The 14,216-nt window shown below is 38.7% G+C and overlaps 1 protein-coding gene across 1 annotated transcript in view; it reads left to right on the plus strand.

The window, feature by feature from the left end:
• The window catches only part of DCC (DCC netrin 1 receptor), a 566,817-nt gene that overhangs the window by 518,510 nt on the left and 34,091 nt on the right, over positions 1 to 14,216 (plus strand). Inside the window, exons 24-26 of the mRNA XM_054723604.1 lie at positions 6,206 to 6,432; positions 7,794 to 7,910; positions 13,298 to 13,453. Coding sequence (XP_054579579.1) covers positions 6,206 to 6,432; positions 7,794 to 7,910; positions 13,298 to 13,453 — 500 coding nt within the window. The remainder of the gene's footprint in view (positions 1 to 6,205; positions 6,433 to 7,793; positions 7,911 to 13,297; positions 13,454 to 14,216) is intronic.

The following is a 14,216-nucleotide window of genomic DNA, read 5'->3' on the forward strand; positions in this document are numbered from 1 at the left end:
TGCATTTCTGTTTTATTTCACTTCTTGAGGCCAGATTCTTTCATTCAAGTGACAGCAGGTGTTCCCGAAGTAGCACTTAGAGAATGGACTTCACCATGTCTCTACTTATGGCCCTCTCTGCAATTATCTATAAAAGGTTGAAGATGTGTGTTCCTCTAAAAGTGTTTATCACTTTTGGCAAGGAGGCCGGTCGGCATTGAATCAATGCTTGTTGCATGAATAACTATCTGCAGAATACCAAACACACTCTAGTTGCAATACTAGAGAGTGTTTAGTTTGGAGGCAGAAGTTAGGAAGGAGGAGAGAGTCGGGAATTCGAAATGGTTCATATTTCCTGGCTATGCTGATTCCAGAAAATTGTAATAATTGAGGGGTTTTAAAATATTTTCATATTATGCAGCTCTAGGTTCTAGCACAAACAGAGTTTGAGAAATCAAAGTACACAATTTAGAGTGGAAAGGTTGTTTTAATTCCGCTTTTCTCCTTCTAGCAATACCCCCTAACCAGCATATTAACCTTGTGCCATCCAGTTCGTTGTGGGAGTCAGCAGTAACCTCCTGGTTGTTCTCTGCATCCTTGCCAATTTAGTACTTTTTCAAGTCCATCCTGACTATCTTACTGGATTGGCTATCATAGGCTCTTCCCTTGTTGTTGTTGTTTTGTTGTTGTTGTTGTTGTTGTTGTGTGTGTGTGTGTGTGTGTGTGTGTGTGTGTGTGTGTGTGTGTTGTTGTGGTTTTTATTTTTTCTGGCATGGCATTTTTCAGTACTGAGGAACAAACATTTAAACTCCTAAATGAAGTCTACTCCACTTTAACTACTATAGATCCCTGTACTGATTTTCAAAGTTTTAAGAGAGATTCTCTAGCAAATAATTTTCCCTCTTTCCTTGCTAATACCTCAACCTTTCTCTTTTGAAAAATTCCTGTGACTGTACTTGTTGATCTGTAGTGAATCTTCCAGCATCTTGAAGTGAGGTGATTAGAAACAGAATAAGGGATATGTACATATTGAAGAATGTTACATAGGGGGATAGAGATGCAGTCTTTGTATTTAATTTATATCTATGCAGGGAAAATTTGGTATCTAGCTGCATCCATGTGATTGACTATCTTGAAGCTGGTGTGCTGGTGCATTGTGTCCAAACAAGAAATCAGAAAATTGAGCTTAATAAGACCAGTCTTATACATGAGCATTCTGGGAATTGATGGTCACCCACAGAGTTTCCGGAGTGTTGGGCACTTAGTAAGGCTCTAGGGGTGTGGGGGGTGAACATACTTGAATAAAGCATTAAACAATCTCTTGGTCCAGCATTCCCGAGAAAGGGGTTGTGCACGTGTAGATTGGTGGAACATCATGGCATTGGGCGTCTGAAGCAGAGCTGAGGAAGAGTCACAAAAGTGGAAATCGGGAGGATACCATACCCAACTTAGCCTGTTTCATGATAGTTATAAAAACATCTGTGAATTCACAAAATTAAATTTGCTAGCTCAACCATCTGTAGCACAGTATTTTGTTTTCCATTTTTATCATTGCAAGAAGGATATTTGAGGGTGATATTGACCTAATGAACTGGAATACTGGACATATTTTTTCACCCACAGAGAAAATGCCAGTCTTCTCAATGTGCAAAAGTGGGATTTGATACTATTTATAGAAACTCTCAAATTATCTTAAATTCCACACTAAGCACCTTGGTAAGAACTTAAAGATTTTATTTAGAATGAATAGAGGCTGAGCTCTGTATATGACTTGGTTTTAAGAACAAAAGAACAAACCATTCCATTAATAACTGAAAACCCAAAGAAAGTGGATTGTGAGTTTCTGTACTTACTGCCTCCTTTCTCTCCCAGTCTCTCACTATTTATTTGGCACATTTTCCCCATGTTTATGCAGATACCTTTATTCGGTCACAGACCATTGCCATGCATTTTTGTCTCTTTGTACATGTTAACAGAAAAGGGAGAAAAAGAAGTGTCTCCTTCTAGATACTTCTGAGTTTTAATTTAGTTTTTCTTGATTTCATTGAGGACTCCCATCCCAATGCCATTGAGCCTTTTAGGATAAATTAAGTAATGCAGATGAAAGCAAAATCGATTCCAATTTGAAACAGAAATATTGCCCCTTATAGGGCTCTCAGGGAAAAAAAATGGGAGTTTAATGTAATTAATAAGGTGAAATAGGGAATCAATTCATGGACTTCTTCATTATCTCTCTATCTGGAAGTGCTGAGAATATAAGTTTTCTTTGTGTTTTATTGGGGGACGTGAATTGCATTCAAATTGACTTGAAACATATGTGTGTATACTATCAGTAGTATCTCATTCAAGTCAGTGTCTGTGCATTTTATTCTATGGTTAGTCATATTCATATAGTTTATCATATAGACCTCATACATAATAATGAGGTTGGTTATCTGATTGACCTACATTCTAGTTGGTAAGATTTTATTTGTTATGATGTAAAATAACTACCAGAAGTTAGAACCCAAGATCTAGTTCTGATTCTACCACTCATGTAATTAAATCAATGGTATTTAATTAAACCTAAGGGAAGAGCTAATTCCTCTTAGTTTCCTCAAATGAGAAATAGGACTAAATACTTTTTATCATCCCCTCTACCTTATATACACTGAAATTCCCCATGGAATACTACTAAGTTATGGAACATATAGCAGCATTTAGCTTCAAACTAATATGAAATAAAAATAATTTTTATTTCTTTTTAATTATTGATTTAAAATATTGTACTACTTTGAAGAGATATTATACTACTTACACATTTAGAATTAGTGAGATTATAAAATGTCATAATATAGAAAAAGTATTTTATGAAAGCTTTATTTGATATGGGGTGTTCTGTGTTTTTAATAAAGCCATAACATTTTTCTGGCCAAAATATACAACATGGTTTGATAAGTCATAATGTAGCCATAGGTACTAAAGACAATATATTTGACATTGAGAATATCTTGGGAATCTAAGACACATAGTTATCACATGTATAGATGATCAACAATTTGTCTGAATACATTAAATTTGAATATGTAAATAAAATTTAAGGCCTCCTATCTGATTTGATAGGCACAGCAAGTTTTACATATTAGCATGCATTCAAATCCTGACTAAAATACTTTCACTACTCAGGATCAAATGTTTAAACTCTTAAAGGAAATCTACTCTACCTTAATTACTCTAGGTCACTTGCACTGATTTTCACAGTTTTAACATTTTTATCATTTTTCGGTATCTACCACACAGAGATTTTAACTCTCAACCACTTAACACCCCGAAATATCTTAATTCCATCTCAGAAAATACAGGTTCATTTGAGAATCTAAGACACATTTTCCCTGGGTTTCTAATACATTTTTTTGGTTTTTAATAGCAGTTAGTAGAATAAAAATAATCACTATGGAGAATTAGAAACCTTTGGGAAGGATTTGGATGGAGGATTCAGGGCAGTTGTTTATACTTCCCAACATATTTTTCCTAGTTAAATTATAATCATTTTACACCTCAGTTCAGGTCTTCTTTCTGCCTGCAGCCCTCCCTAAATTCCCAGGGAGCAGTGTTCCCACCTCAGTCTCCCTTCAGATCTTGGACACATGTCTGTGGGACCAAGAAAATTAGTACAGAGCTCTATGACTGCCTCTTGTGAACAATTTGAACAAAGGATTGCTAAGCACAGAATGAGAACTTGAACTTACTAATTCATTATAATGTGACAAAAGGACCTCTGAAATGATACTAGTCATATAGGACTTGGAAGGGCACATTCAAATAAAATGTATACTCAATCAGTGTTGGTTCTTACCCATTCACGTCCCCAGCATACCAATTAAAAGTGAAAAGAAAAGAAACTCCTTTTATAATAATCGGTTATATGCAGGGTAAGCCAATAAAGAATCAAAGAAGAATCTAGCAAAAAATATTTTTAAGCCCTGACCCATGTGGCTTAGTTGTTTGGATGTTGTTCCTTGCACCCAAGGGTGGCCAATTCAATTCCCAGTCAGGCCACGTGCCCCAATTGCTGACTCGATCCCCAGTGGATATTTCACTCTCATGTTGATATTTCTCTCTATCTCCTTTCCTCTCTCTCTAAAAATTAATTTGTTTAAATCTTAAGAAATACATTTGTCAATAATAAAAATTCTTACTATTTAATCCAAGTAATTACTGTGTGCTGAGTATGTGATCTGCATCATACAAAGTAGCATCTGATTAATGTTGAGTCCTGAGCTATAACGCTTTCTGCAGTTCCCCACAGACTTACTATTATTATTACAAACGTTTCTATTGGAGGCACAGCCTCCTGTGATTTGGCCCCCTCTGCTTTTTCAGCTTTCCTACCTCCCATGTCCCAGTGCAGGCTCCTTAGTCCACGAACGCAGAAATTCCCAGGAGCCATGCCATTCTTTGTACATTTATTAAGCCCCCAATGTCTCACCTACCTTTGCATTTCCAGTACTTAGCAGAGTTCTTGACACGTAGTCAAGAAGGGACAATTGTCTAGAGTCGGCATGACCTTGCTGCCAGGAAATCAGCAAAATGCAGGTACTTTGTGGGGAAATATTAGAGCAGGAAACACTGCCTTGTTTTTCCCATAAACTACTAGGTAGATATTAAGTCTGGGGTTCTTTGTGTTTTATACTCATCAGCATGCTTCAAGAAAGACAAAGGAAAGACTATTAAGGAAAATGTAACAAATCACACCATTAAACATGTATTAATTACCTAATATGGGCAAGCATCTTATTCAGTAGTTGGGAAAACAGAGCCACTTTCCGTGGCCTTGCAAGGTTACAAAGAGTTTTCCCTGAGTAGTTTGTTTGAACCATTTTGCGATGATAAAAAATAGTTATTTCTTGCAAAGCACTGCGAGTGAAGAATGTGAGGAGGTACTTATCTGGGCTTGTGACCAAAGTTAGATTTTAACTCTCTGAAGTTTGCCTTATGAAGAGATATTATTATTTTAAAAGAAGTAGAACCTACAAGTGGAGATTTTTAAAAATTACAAAACTGTAGAACAGAGGTTGAAAACTCTCTGAAAAAGGCCCAATAGTACATATTTTAGGCTTTGCGGGACCTGTGGTCTTTGTTTGCACCTATTCAACACTACACTGCAGAAGTGAATGAGCTCTGCAGGATTCCAATAAAACTTTATTTACAAGAGCAGGCAGCAGGGCAGATCTGGCTTCCAGGCCATCGGTTACTCACCCTGCTGCAGAGAATGGCTAGCATGAGCACCCTGCTACTTTTCTTAGCATGCAGAGAATAGTTGAATCTCACTAGGCCCAAGGAGAGAGGACCACTGAAAAATAAACTTAGGATTGCAAAATTCTTTTTTTAAATATATTTTTATTGATTTCAGAAAGGAAAGGGGAGAGAGAGAGAAAAAACATCAATGATGAAAGAGAATCATCGATTGGCTGCCTCCTGGAGATTGAGCCCGCAACCCGGGCAGGTGCCCTGACTGGAAATCAAACCATGACTTCCTAGTTCATAGGTTGATGCTCAACCACTGAGCAATGCCGGCTGGGCCAAAATTCTTACTGAGTCAAGTAAGAGGCATTTGAATCACACTTCCAAGGGTGTTCTTCTCTTTTCAGAAGGCTGGGTCTTACTGTGTTTGAATCCAGACACTTAGTGGCTCCAAGGGGAAACTGTTTTGTTCTCTTAAGAACGTCCTCATGTGGTCTTTTGTCCCCAAAGAGCAAGCTTCCTGACTGCACATTAAATTATACAGCGGAGGTGTAGACCTCCTTCTAAGCTTCTACCTTGGCTGTTGGCACAGACTCTGGCCTTTTTATTTCTATTTGCCTTTTCAAAGCAGTTCCTTCCTTTATCTCCTAAGCAGATGCTGCAGTCAGTTACCTTATGCCTCGCTCCAAAGACTGGCATATGGCTCCATCGAACTCATTGTCAGCTTGTGCTCGATTTGCAGCTGGGGAAGCTGAAGGGAGGTGCTCCCTGGCAGGCCACCGAGACCCTGGGGATTCAGCACCACATCTCCTGCCACGTGGTGACACTCCTGGGAAAGGGGGAAAGGCTGCCAACACAAGCCTGCCAATTCCTGGCTTTCACAGGTTTCCTCCTGGGAGTGCTTCTGCTTCCTTCCCCGGCTTCTAACTTGAATGGACAGAGAAGAGAGAGACAGGCCATTGAGGCGAGGCTCTCACATTTGCCTTCTAATTCTGTTCCATAGGAAACGGGCCACCCACAGTGTTGGCAAAAGGAAGGGCAGCCAGAAGGACCTGCGGCCCCCTGATCTTTGGATCCATCATGAGGAAATGGAGATGAAAAACATCGAGAAGCCATCAGGCACCGACCCTACTGGGAGGGACACCCCCATCCAAAGTTGCCAAGAGCTCACACCAGTCAGTCACAGCCAGTCAGAAACCCAAATGGGGAGCAAAAGCACCTCTCATTCAGGTAATTCTCCCCTCTGCCATCAGCAAAAGAACCCCAAAGGGTGTCCTCCACTCCCTCTTTTTGGAGGTAACCTTCCCACTAATTCACAGTTATTTACCAATAGTTCAAATAATCTGATATAAATTTGGTTGATTAACTGGTTTACTTCCTATCCCATCATCCTGTTGCCTGCTTTTTATGATTGCCATGCTTTTTGGAACTTCTAAGAGGTAGGAGGCGATACCATTGGGAAACATGGAAATGTGAAGCTTCAATGAATTGATTGCTTTTTGTTAAATCTTGAACAAAACATTTGTCAAGACAATAAAAGTTGAAGCCATTGTACACTTCTTAGTTCCCTATGTCTGTGGGTAATTGGAAGTTGATTATAATTTGCTGTCAATTCCTTGCTTTAAAAAATCACATCAAGGACACTTGAAATATGAAAACATTGACAATTCTGTTTCTTTGCCTTGATTACCATGAAGATCAACTCTCATCCCCATGCAGTCATGTGATATGATCACTAGCCTAGTTCAATGAAGTCTGTTTGAAGGCTCTGTAGGTGTGCAAAGTGATCTAAGAAAACCCCCAATGTTTAATAAAATGGTACACAACAATCTGTGTCCAGGTATAACTAAGAAATCTAGAGAGTTGGTGGTAAGGTATTTCACTTTCTGTGGGTCCTCGTGTTTTTGAAATGCTTATGGGGAGTTGAATAATTAACAAGTGCTCTCATCAGAAAATCTCTTCGTCTACTCATGATATGTTTGTAGAGTGAGTAGCTATGGTTTTTAAACCAAATAAAAATATTTTAGTTGTTTAAATATGTAACTGAATAACTAGATTTTCTCAGCTTTGAATTATTTAAACAAGGACTTCAGTTACTGATTTTCAATGATAAGTTTTTGAGTATTCCTTTTCTAGACCTTAAATAATATCTCAAGCAGAGTCTCTAACATTGATGCCACATTCAGTTATTAAATGCATTTTGGTTTCCTTAAGCACTACAGTGTGACACTTAGAGATTCCTCCTTGTGGCCAGCTAGACTTTTGGCTCTGAAGGTTGAGGTCATAATTTGTTCTTTAGATCCTCTAGCATCGTGGAATGAGATTGAGTGATTAGAGTGGGACAGTCTATTTCAGACACACATTTACCTATTCCTCCTACTTATCTCTTCTTCCTGGCTATGTTATTTTCTGGGTAATGAGGTTAAGGTGAATTTTATTAGTGAGGGTATATTGCTTGGGTCACAAGAAATTAGATGTTACGATTTAATACATTAAAATAAAAAAGGCATTGGCGTGTCTGGCTAGAAATGATATAAAGAGTTGACTCATTGAAAAAAGTGTGTCTCTCAGGAGTATTGTTTTTCTTTCAGGTCAGGACACTGAAGAAGCAGGGAGCTCCATGTCCACTCTGGAGAGGTCATTGGCTGCACGCCGAGCCACCAGGGCAAAACTCATGATTCCTATGGATGCCCAGTCTAACAATCCCGGTGAGTCAAGATGGGTGCCACACTGCGGAAATGCAGTGGGGTTTTTTGGTATCTTTTCCAAATCAGTTATCAAAAAGTGGTTAACGTTTTCTCTGGTCTTTCTGGGTGAATGGACTTCATGAAGATTAACGAAAACCATATTATTTATAATTAGAAGTCAGAATTTTCAATTGTTATTGTATTTGTTATATACAATGAAATGTTCTGGCAAACAACCTGCTACGTATTTAAGAAATTGTAAAAAAATATATACAAGTTGACATAAAAAGACTTGAAATGCATGTCAATATTATTGAACTTATTCTAATGATCACCTTCATAGGTTTTTTTTTTAAATTATGTAATAGGTACAATTTTTAAACTTAAATAGTCTAGCACCCTTGAAGCAAGTATTAAGAGATACTCATTCACTATCCCCTTCTTGTTGAAGTTTTCTGTCATTCTCCCATATTTATTGAAGATATTAGTATCTGGGGACCCCTTCCTTTCCAATTACCTCTATGATCAATCTTGGTAATTACAATACCCATGCAGACAATCCATCCGATGCCCTAGACTGTTAGTTCCCTTATGTTACCTGAAATGATATTGGTTCTCTCCCACTGCAACACATCAATTCCATGTCACACACTAAACCAATAATCACACCCCCTACAAAATGTCAGTTTCTATCATCCCTTTTTCCAGCACCTTATTACTTTCTTGCTCACTTATTTGATTTCCCCCTTGCCAACAATTCTTCAATTTCACTACAACCTCCAATCCATTAGCTTTGCCACCTTTCCAGTGTTCCTCATCACCTCATGTCCTCATTTTCATCCAAACTCGGTTTCTAATCCATCATCATTTATTATTTTTAGTCCTTTGCAAACACCCTCATCTCCTTTGGTCCTCCTTCCCCATTATATCACCTGAAAAAACACAACCCTGGTTAAATCAGCTTCCCTGCCAACTCTTACCACATATCCTAATAGCTGACTCTAGAAGAAAAGAAAAAAAACATGCCCTGCTTACTGGGTATTTATGGCCACAAATCCTAGGTGAGCTGCCATCTATTTGGAAATGCCACTGCGTTTCTGTAGTCATTCATTGTCTCACTTTGTAAGATGAATGTCTTACATCTGTTCTCACTTTTCAGACCCCCAATACCTATTTCCTTGGTTCTTATATCAGCAAGAAAAGAGAAGCATTCAGAAATGATATCCTTATCTTTCCATCAAATCGGGTCCATCTATTTGTACTTTTACCTAAGGCTGGTTCTTTCTCTTGTGGATATCCCTTTTTTTACCCACTTAGGGACTCTGTCCTCCTCCCTCCCTTTTCTGTAGCATCAGTTTCCCCTCCAAATGATAACTCCAATAAGCATACAAATATTGTCTCACAACTCCTGTTTTATATAGCACCCTCACTTGATACCACTTTCCCCTCCATCTAAAGCCCCACTCCTCTCCTTGCTTGAAAAGCTCCTTTAAAGTTGACTATACATACTTTTGTCCTCTTTTAATCTTTCTTATTCATTTAAGGCCATTTTTTCCAGCCCCTCTCCATTGAAACCATGGTTGCCACGGTTATCAATAATTTCCACATTAATCAAATGATCAATTCTCAGATTGTCAGGAAAATTGGACACAGCTTCTCACTCTTTGTTCTGAAATACGTTTTGAGTTGAGTTGTAGTATACTAAATGCTCCTGGTTTCCTTCCTATCCCACTGGCTGCTCCTTCTCAGTATCCTTCACTTGTTCCCCCACTTCTTCCCAATCCCAAGAATCAGAGAGAGCGCCAGGGCTTAGTCTTCAGGCTTCTCTCGTCTATCTACACTAGCTTCTTAGATGATCATCTAGTACCAATGGCCCTAATGCCATGTAAATGCGCATGAATCCCAAATGTTATCTCCAGCTTAATCTCTTCCCAGAATCCACATCAACTTCTATACAAATGCTGACTCAACTTCTCCAAATGGCTATTTAATAAGCAAGCCATCTATGTTCAATGGCTATCTAATAAGCAAGCCATCTGTGTTCAAAATGAAAATCTTGCTCTCCCATAATTCCTCTCCCCAACTCCAAACTCAATCCTCCTCCTATTTTCCCCTTCAATACATGGTACCACTATTGATTCATTTACTGTAATTCAACTTTAGTTTCATGCTTCTTCATTTTGATTTTCTCACACTCCAAATTTAATCTTTAGTTCTTGCTTTCAAAACTTGTCCCAAATCTGACCACTGCTTTCCATTTTCACTGCTCTGCCCATGTCCTAGACACCACTATCCTTTACAGATAACAGACTATAGCTACCAGCTTGTAACTACTTTCTTCCTTTTAGCTCTTTACCCTACAGTAAGTTGTCTTCTTGTTAGCCTTTCAATATACAAATATTGAAAGGTATTCCTTGTGTTACTTCTCTTGACTTCCATCACATATAGAACAAAATCCAATGTTTTTACATGTCTTATAAGGTACCAGGTGATCCACCCTCTGGCCTTATCCCTCACTTCATCTCCTGCTACTCCTGTCTGTAATCCATTTCAGCCACATAGTCCTCTTCTTTGTTTTTTGGACAATAATGCACCTTCCAACTCAGGGACTTTTCACTTGCTGTTCTCTTTGCTTGGACTCTCTTTTCATAGATATTTATATGGTTATTCCCTCATATCGTTCAAGTCTGTATTCAACTGCCACTACCATAAGTAGGACTTCCCTGACCATTGCCTAACATAGTGTCTTTGGTCATTCTGCTTCATTTTCCTTTATTGTGTATGACCATCCTACTTACATTTTTGTGTTTATTTATTATTTGTCTTCTATATCTTAATGCAGTCTATATGAGAGCAGAGATTTTGCCTGTTTTGATTACTTTGTATCCTCAATAACCAGAACAGATCCTGGTACATGGTAGGCACACAGTTGATACAATTCATTCAATGAGTGAATTAATGGTTGTTTCTTTCTACTTGCTATACATCCTATCTCCTCTATACTCTAGCACATCTCTCATTGTACCGTAGTAAGTGCAAAAACATATATGGAATTTATAACGAATGCCAACTGTTCAACTCATGGGGTAGACAGTATTATTATTCCTGTTTTACTGATAAGCAAACAGAGGTTTGGAGAGTTTAAGAACATCGCTTGCATTCACACAGTGAGTGAGTGCCAGAGCCAGACTTTGGACACAGAGGTCTGGCTTCAGAGTTCCACACTCTAATCATTATGCTCCCAGCTGTCATATTCTGTGAAGCCATTGTTCTTTTTTTCCCATTCATTTCACTACAGAGAGAGACTGTACATGTAGCTGCCCCTATGTGTTTTCTCCTTCCAGTCACTTTCCTCTTGTCGCTGAGTTCTATTGGTGCCAATCTAACAGCTTTCTTTTTAAAAATCATTGTGTTTCAGAATCTTTGTGTGCCTTTCTGTCCCACATATAACTTTCTCATCCAGTAAGCTCCTATATCCATTGACTTTCCTTCCACAATAGCTTTGGAATCCCTGGCTACCTTCCCATTCCCAAGAGTCATATTTTTATTTATTCATTACTAGAGGCCCGAATTTCGTGCACTGGGGAGGGTGTCCCTCAGCCCAGCTTGCACCCTCTCTAATATGGGACCCCTCAGGGGATGTCCAACTTCAGGTTTAGGCCCGATTCCTGTGGAATCTGGGACCACTGGCTCCTAACCGCTCACCTACCTGCCTGATTGCCCCCTAACTGCTTCCTTGCTGGCCTGATTGCCCCCAAATACCCTCCGCTGCTGGCCTGATCACCCCCAAGGCTTTTATTAGTATAGATGGCCTCACACCTGAACTGTCCAAACAGCTTCATTATTAGTCTTCCTATCTCTAGTGTGTCTTCCAGACTCTTTTGCATCCCACTTACCAGATTTCTTCCTAAAACAACTTCAACATGACATTCCATTCCATACATTTCCCCAGTGGCTCCCCAGTGTCTACCAAGAGAAACAAGAACAAACTCCTCGGCATATCAGGTTTGAGTCTACATTCCTAGGTTCCTGTGGCTCTGCCCTTCTTTGTTATGCATACCCTATGCTCTTACTGAGCTGGACGAATTGCCAGTCCACTAATATACATTGCCTTTTATTTGCTTTTCCTTTCTAACATGTTTTTCCTTTGGGAATGACCCAGTGCCTAACACTACCTAACGAAGTTCTGTGCATCAGAGCAGTTACTGAGTCCAGATCTCATACATTCTCTCTTTTCTGATTACCTCATTCAGGAATGATCATTTCTTTTCTCGTATTTGGATAGCACTTTTATACCACTTTTGTGACATTAATTATACAAGCTCGGCCCCATCTTCTTAGGTAATCAAATCCAAATCGTCCCTCCTCTAACAGGTTGTGAAGTACATGAGAGGGAACAAATTACCTAATTCATCTTCATATTCACACACTGTATGGCTCAATACCTATCATAGAATTAGTGCTTGCTAAATATCTGCCACATGACTGAATGAAATCACAACTCTGCCAAGATACATATTTACAGTTTTATCAGCACAGTTATCTAGGGCCTTATCAATCACATCAGTTGCAAAAAGCCTATTTTATTTATGAAAAAATCTTAAAAGTTTACTTTAAAATCAACTTTGATTATATGTTGAAGTCATTTCCTTTTGTTGAAAAAAGCTTCACCAACACAGAGCTTGGAGATAACAAGGAATTTATGTGACAAAATAACTTCAAATATATATATGTTTAAAATCGTATACATGCATTATATTATAATTTTTAAATAATAAAAATAAATAAATTGCTAGTCATGCTAGGGCCACCATTCATGTAGAGTAAGACTCTAGGAATAGAGAAGGCATGTTTTTATAGTCACAGAGCAATTCAGAGCTTGAGGTGACAACATGAGGCAACAGTGCAGTGAATAGACCCAGCGCAGGTTTGGGTTCTGACTCTCAGAGCCTTAGTTTCCAGACTATCTCTCCAAAGCATTAAATTCTTCCACAGAATTAACAGAAAATTCTCATTTCTTCAGCCTACTCTATACAATATATTCAGTTTCTGAACAACCCAACATTTTTAATGCCATTGTTCTGGCTTAAAAGAAAAAATAAGAAAAAAAAAAGTATAACAAAATCCAGGGAGCCTTAAGGTGTTTCTGTGGTAGCTTGATTAATCATTCCTTTGTTTGAGGCCATGGGAAGTTTTAAACCACAGGATAATGCTTCTTAGTCAGATGCTGGAGGAGTGGTTGTCTTTTCTAAAATTATTACTGAAGGAGTTTGTGGAAAGAGGTAACTAAAGAACCTACACGATACTGTGAAGAGCATGCGTGGCGTTAAAGATGTGAACATATGGCCACTTCCATTGTCAGTTATGGGAACCCATAAGATTAAAAAATTAATATCTTTGCGTTGCAGCTGTCGTGAGTGCCATTCCTGTGCCAACCCTAGAAAGTGCCCAGTACCCAGGAATCCTCCCATCTCCCACGTGTGGATACCCCCACCCGCAGTTCACTCTCCGGCCTGTGCCATTCCCAACGCTGTCCGTGGACCGAGGTTTCGGAACAGGAAAAAGTCAGTATCATGTATTTCCTCTGGTGTGTTTTTTTAAATGGGAACCAATGAATAATAATACCATGGGGTATCTCATCAAAGGTGTAGCATTTTGATGTTCTTATCTCTTAGAAAGATAAGATAACAAAGAATTTATGTGACAAAGTAACTTCAAAGATATGTATGTTTAAAATCGTATACATGCATTATTCTCCTACCCATGACCTCAGTAGGAGAATTTTTTTCCAACATAGTCATTCCTTTGGATCCTACTTCATGCTTTTGGACTGATTCTCTAGGCTCTCTTTTCACAGTATATGTAAGGAGTGGTGGGGAGCAAAGGTTCAATGGTTCAGGAAAGAGATGCTTTGATGGGTGCTTGGAATTTTATTTAGCACAATGTCCTCATGGTCCATCCATGTTGGCACAAAGGGCAGAGCGTCCTTCTTTCTCAAGGCTGAATAAAAGCTCATTGTACATATAGTACCACATCTTCTTTATTCATTCATCCATTGACGGACACTTAGGTTGACTCTACATCTTGGCAATTGTGAATAATGCTATGATGAACATGGGAGTGCAGATATCTCTATGAGATAGATATTTATTTCCATTGGAAAAAGTATTTCCAGAGGTGGGATTGCTGGGTCAACTGGTAGTTCTATTTTTAATGTTTTAGGAAACTCCATACTGTTTTCCATAGTATCTACACCAATTTACATGCCCACCAGCAGTGCACCATCACCAACCATGTCATCTTTTGTCTTTTGGATGAGACCCACTC

This window comes from Eptesicus fuscus, chromosome 12 (assembly GCF_027574615.1).
Source record: "Eptesicus fuscus isolate TK198812 chromosome 12, DD_ASM_mEF_20220401, whole genome shotgun sequence".
NCBI lineage: Eukaryota > Metazoa > Chordata > Mammalia > Chiroptera > Vespertilionidae > Eptesicus > Eptesicus fuscus.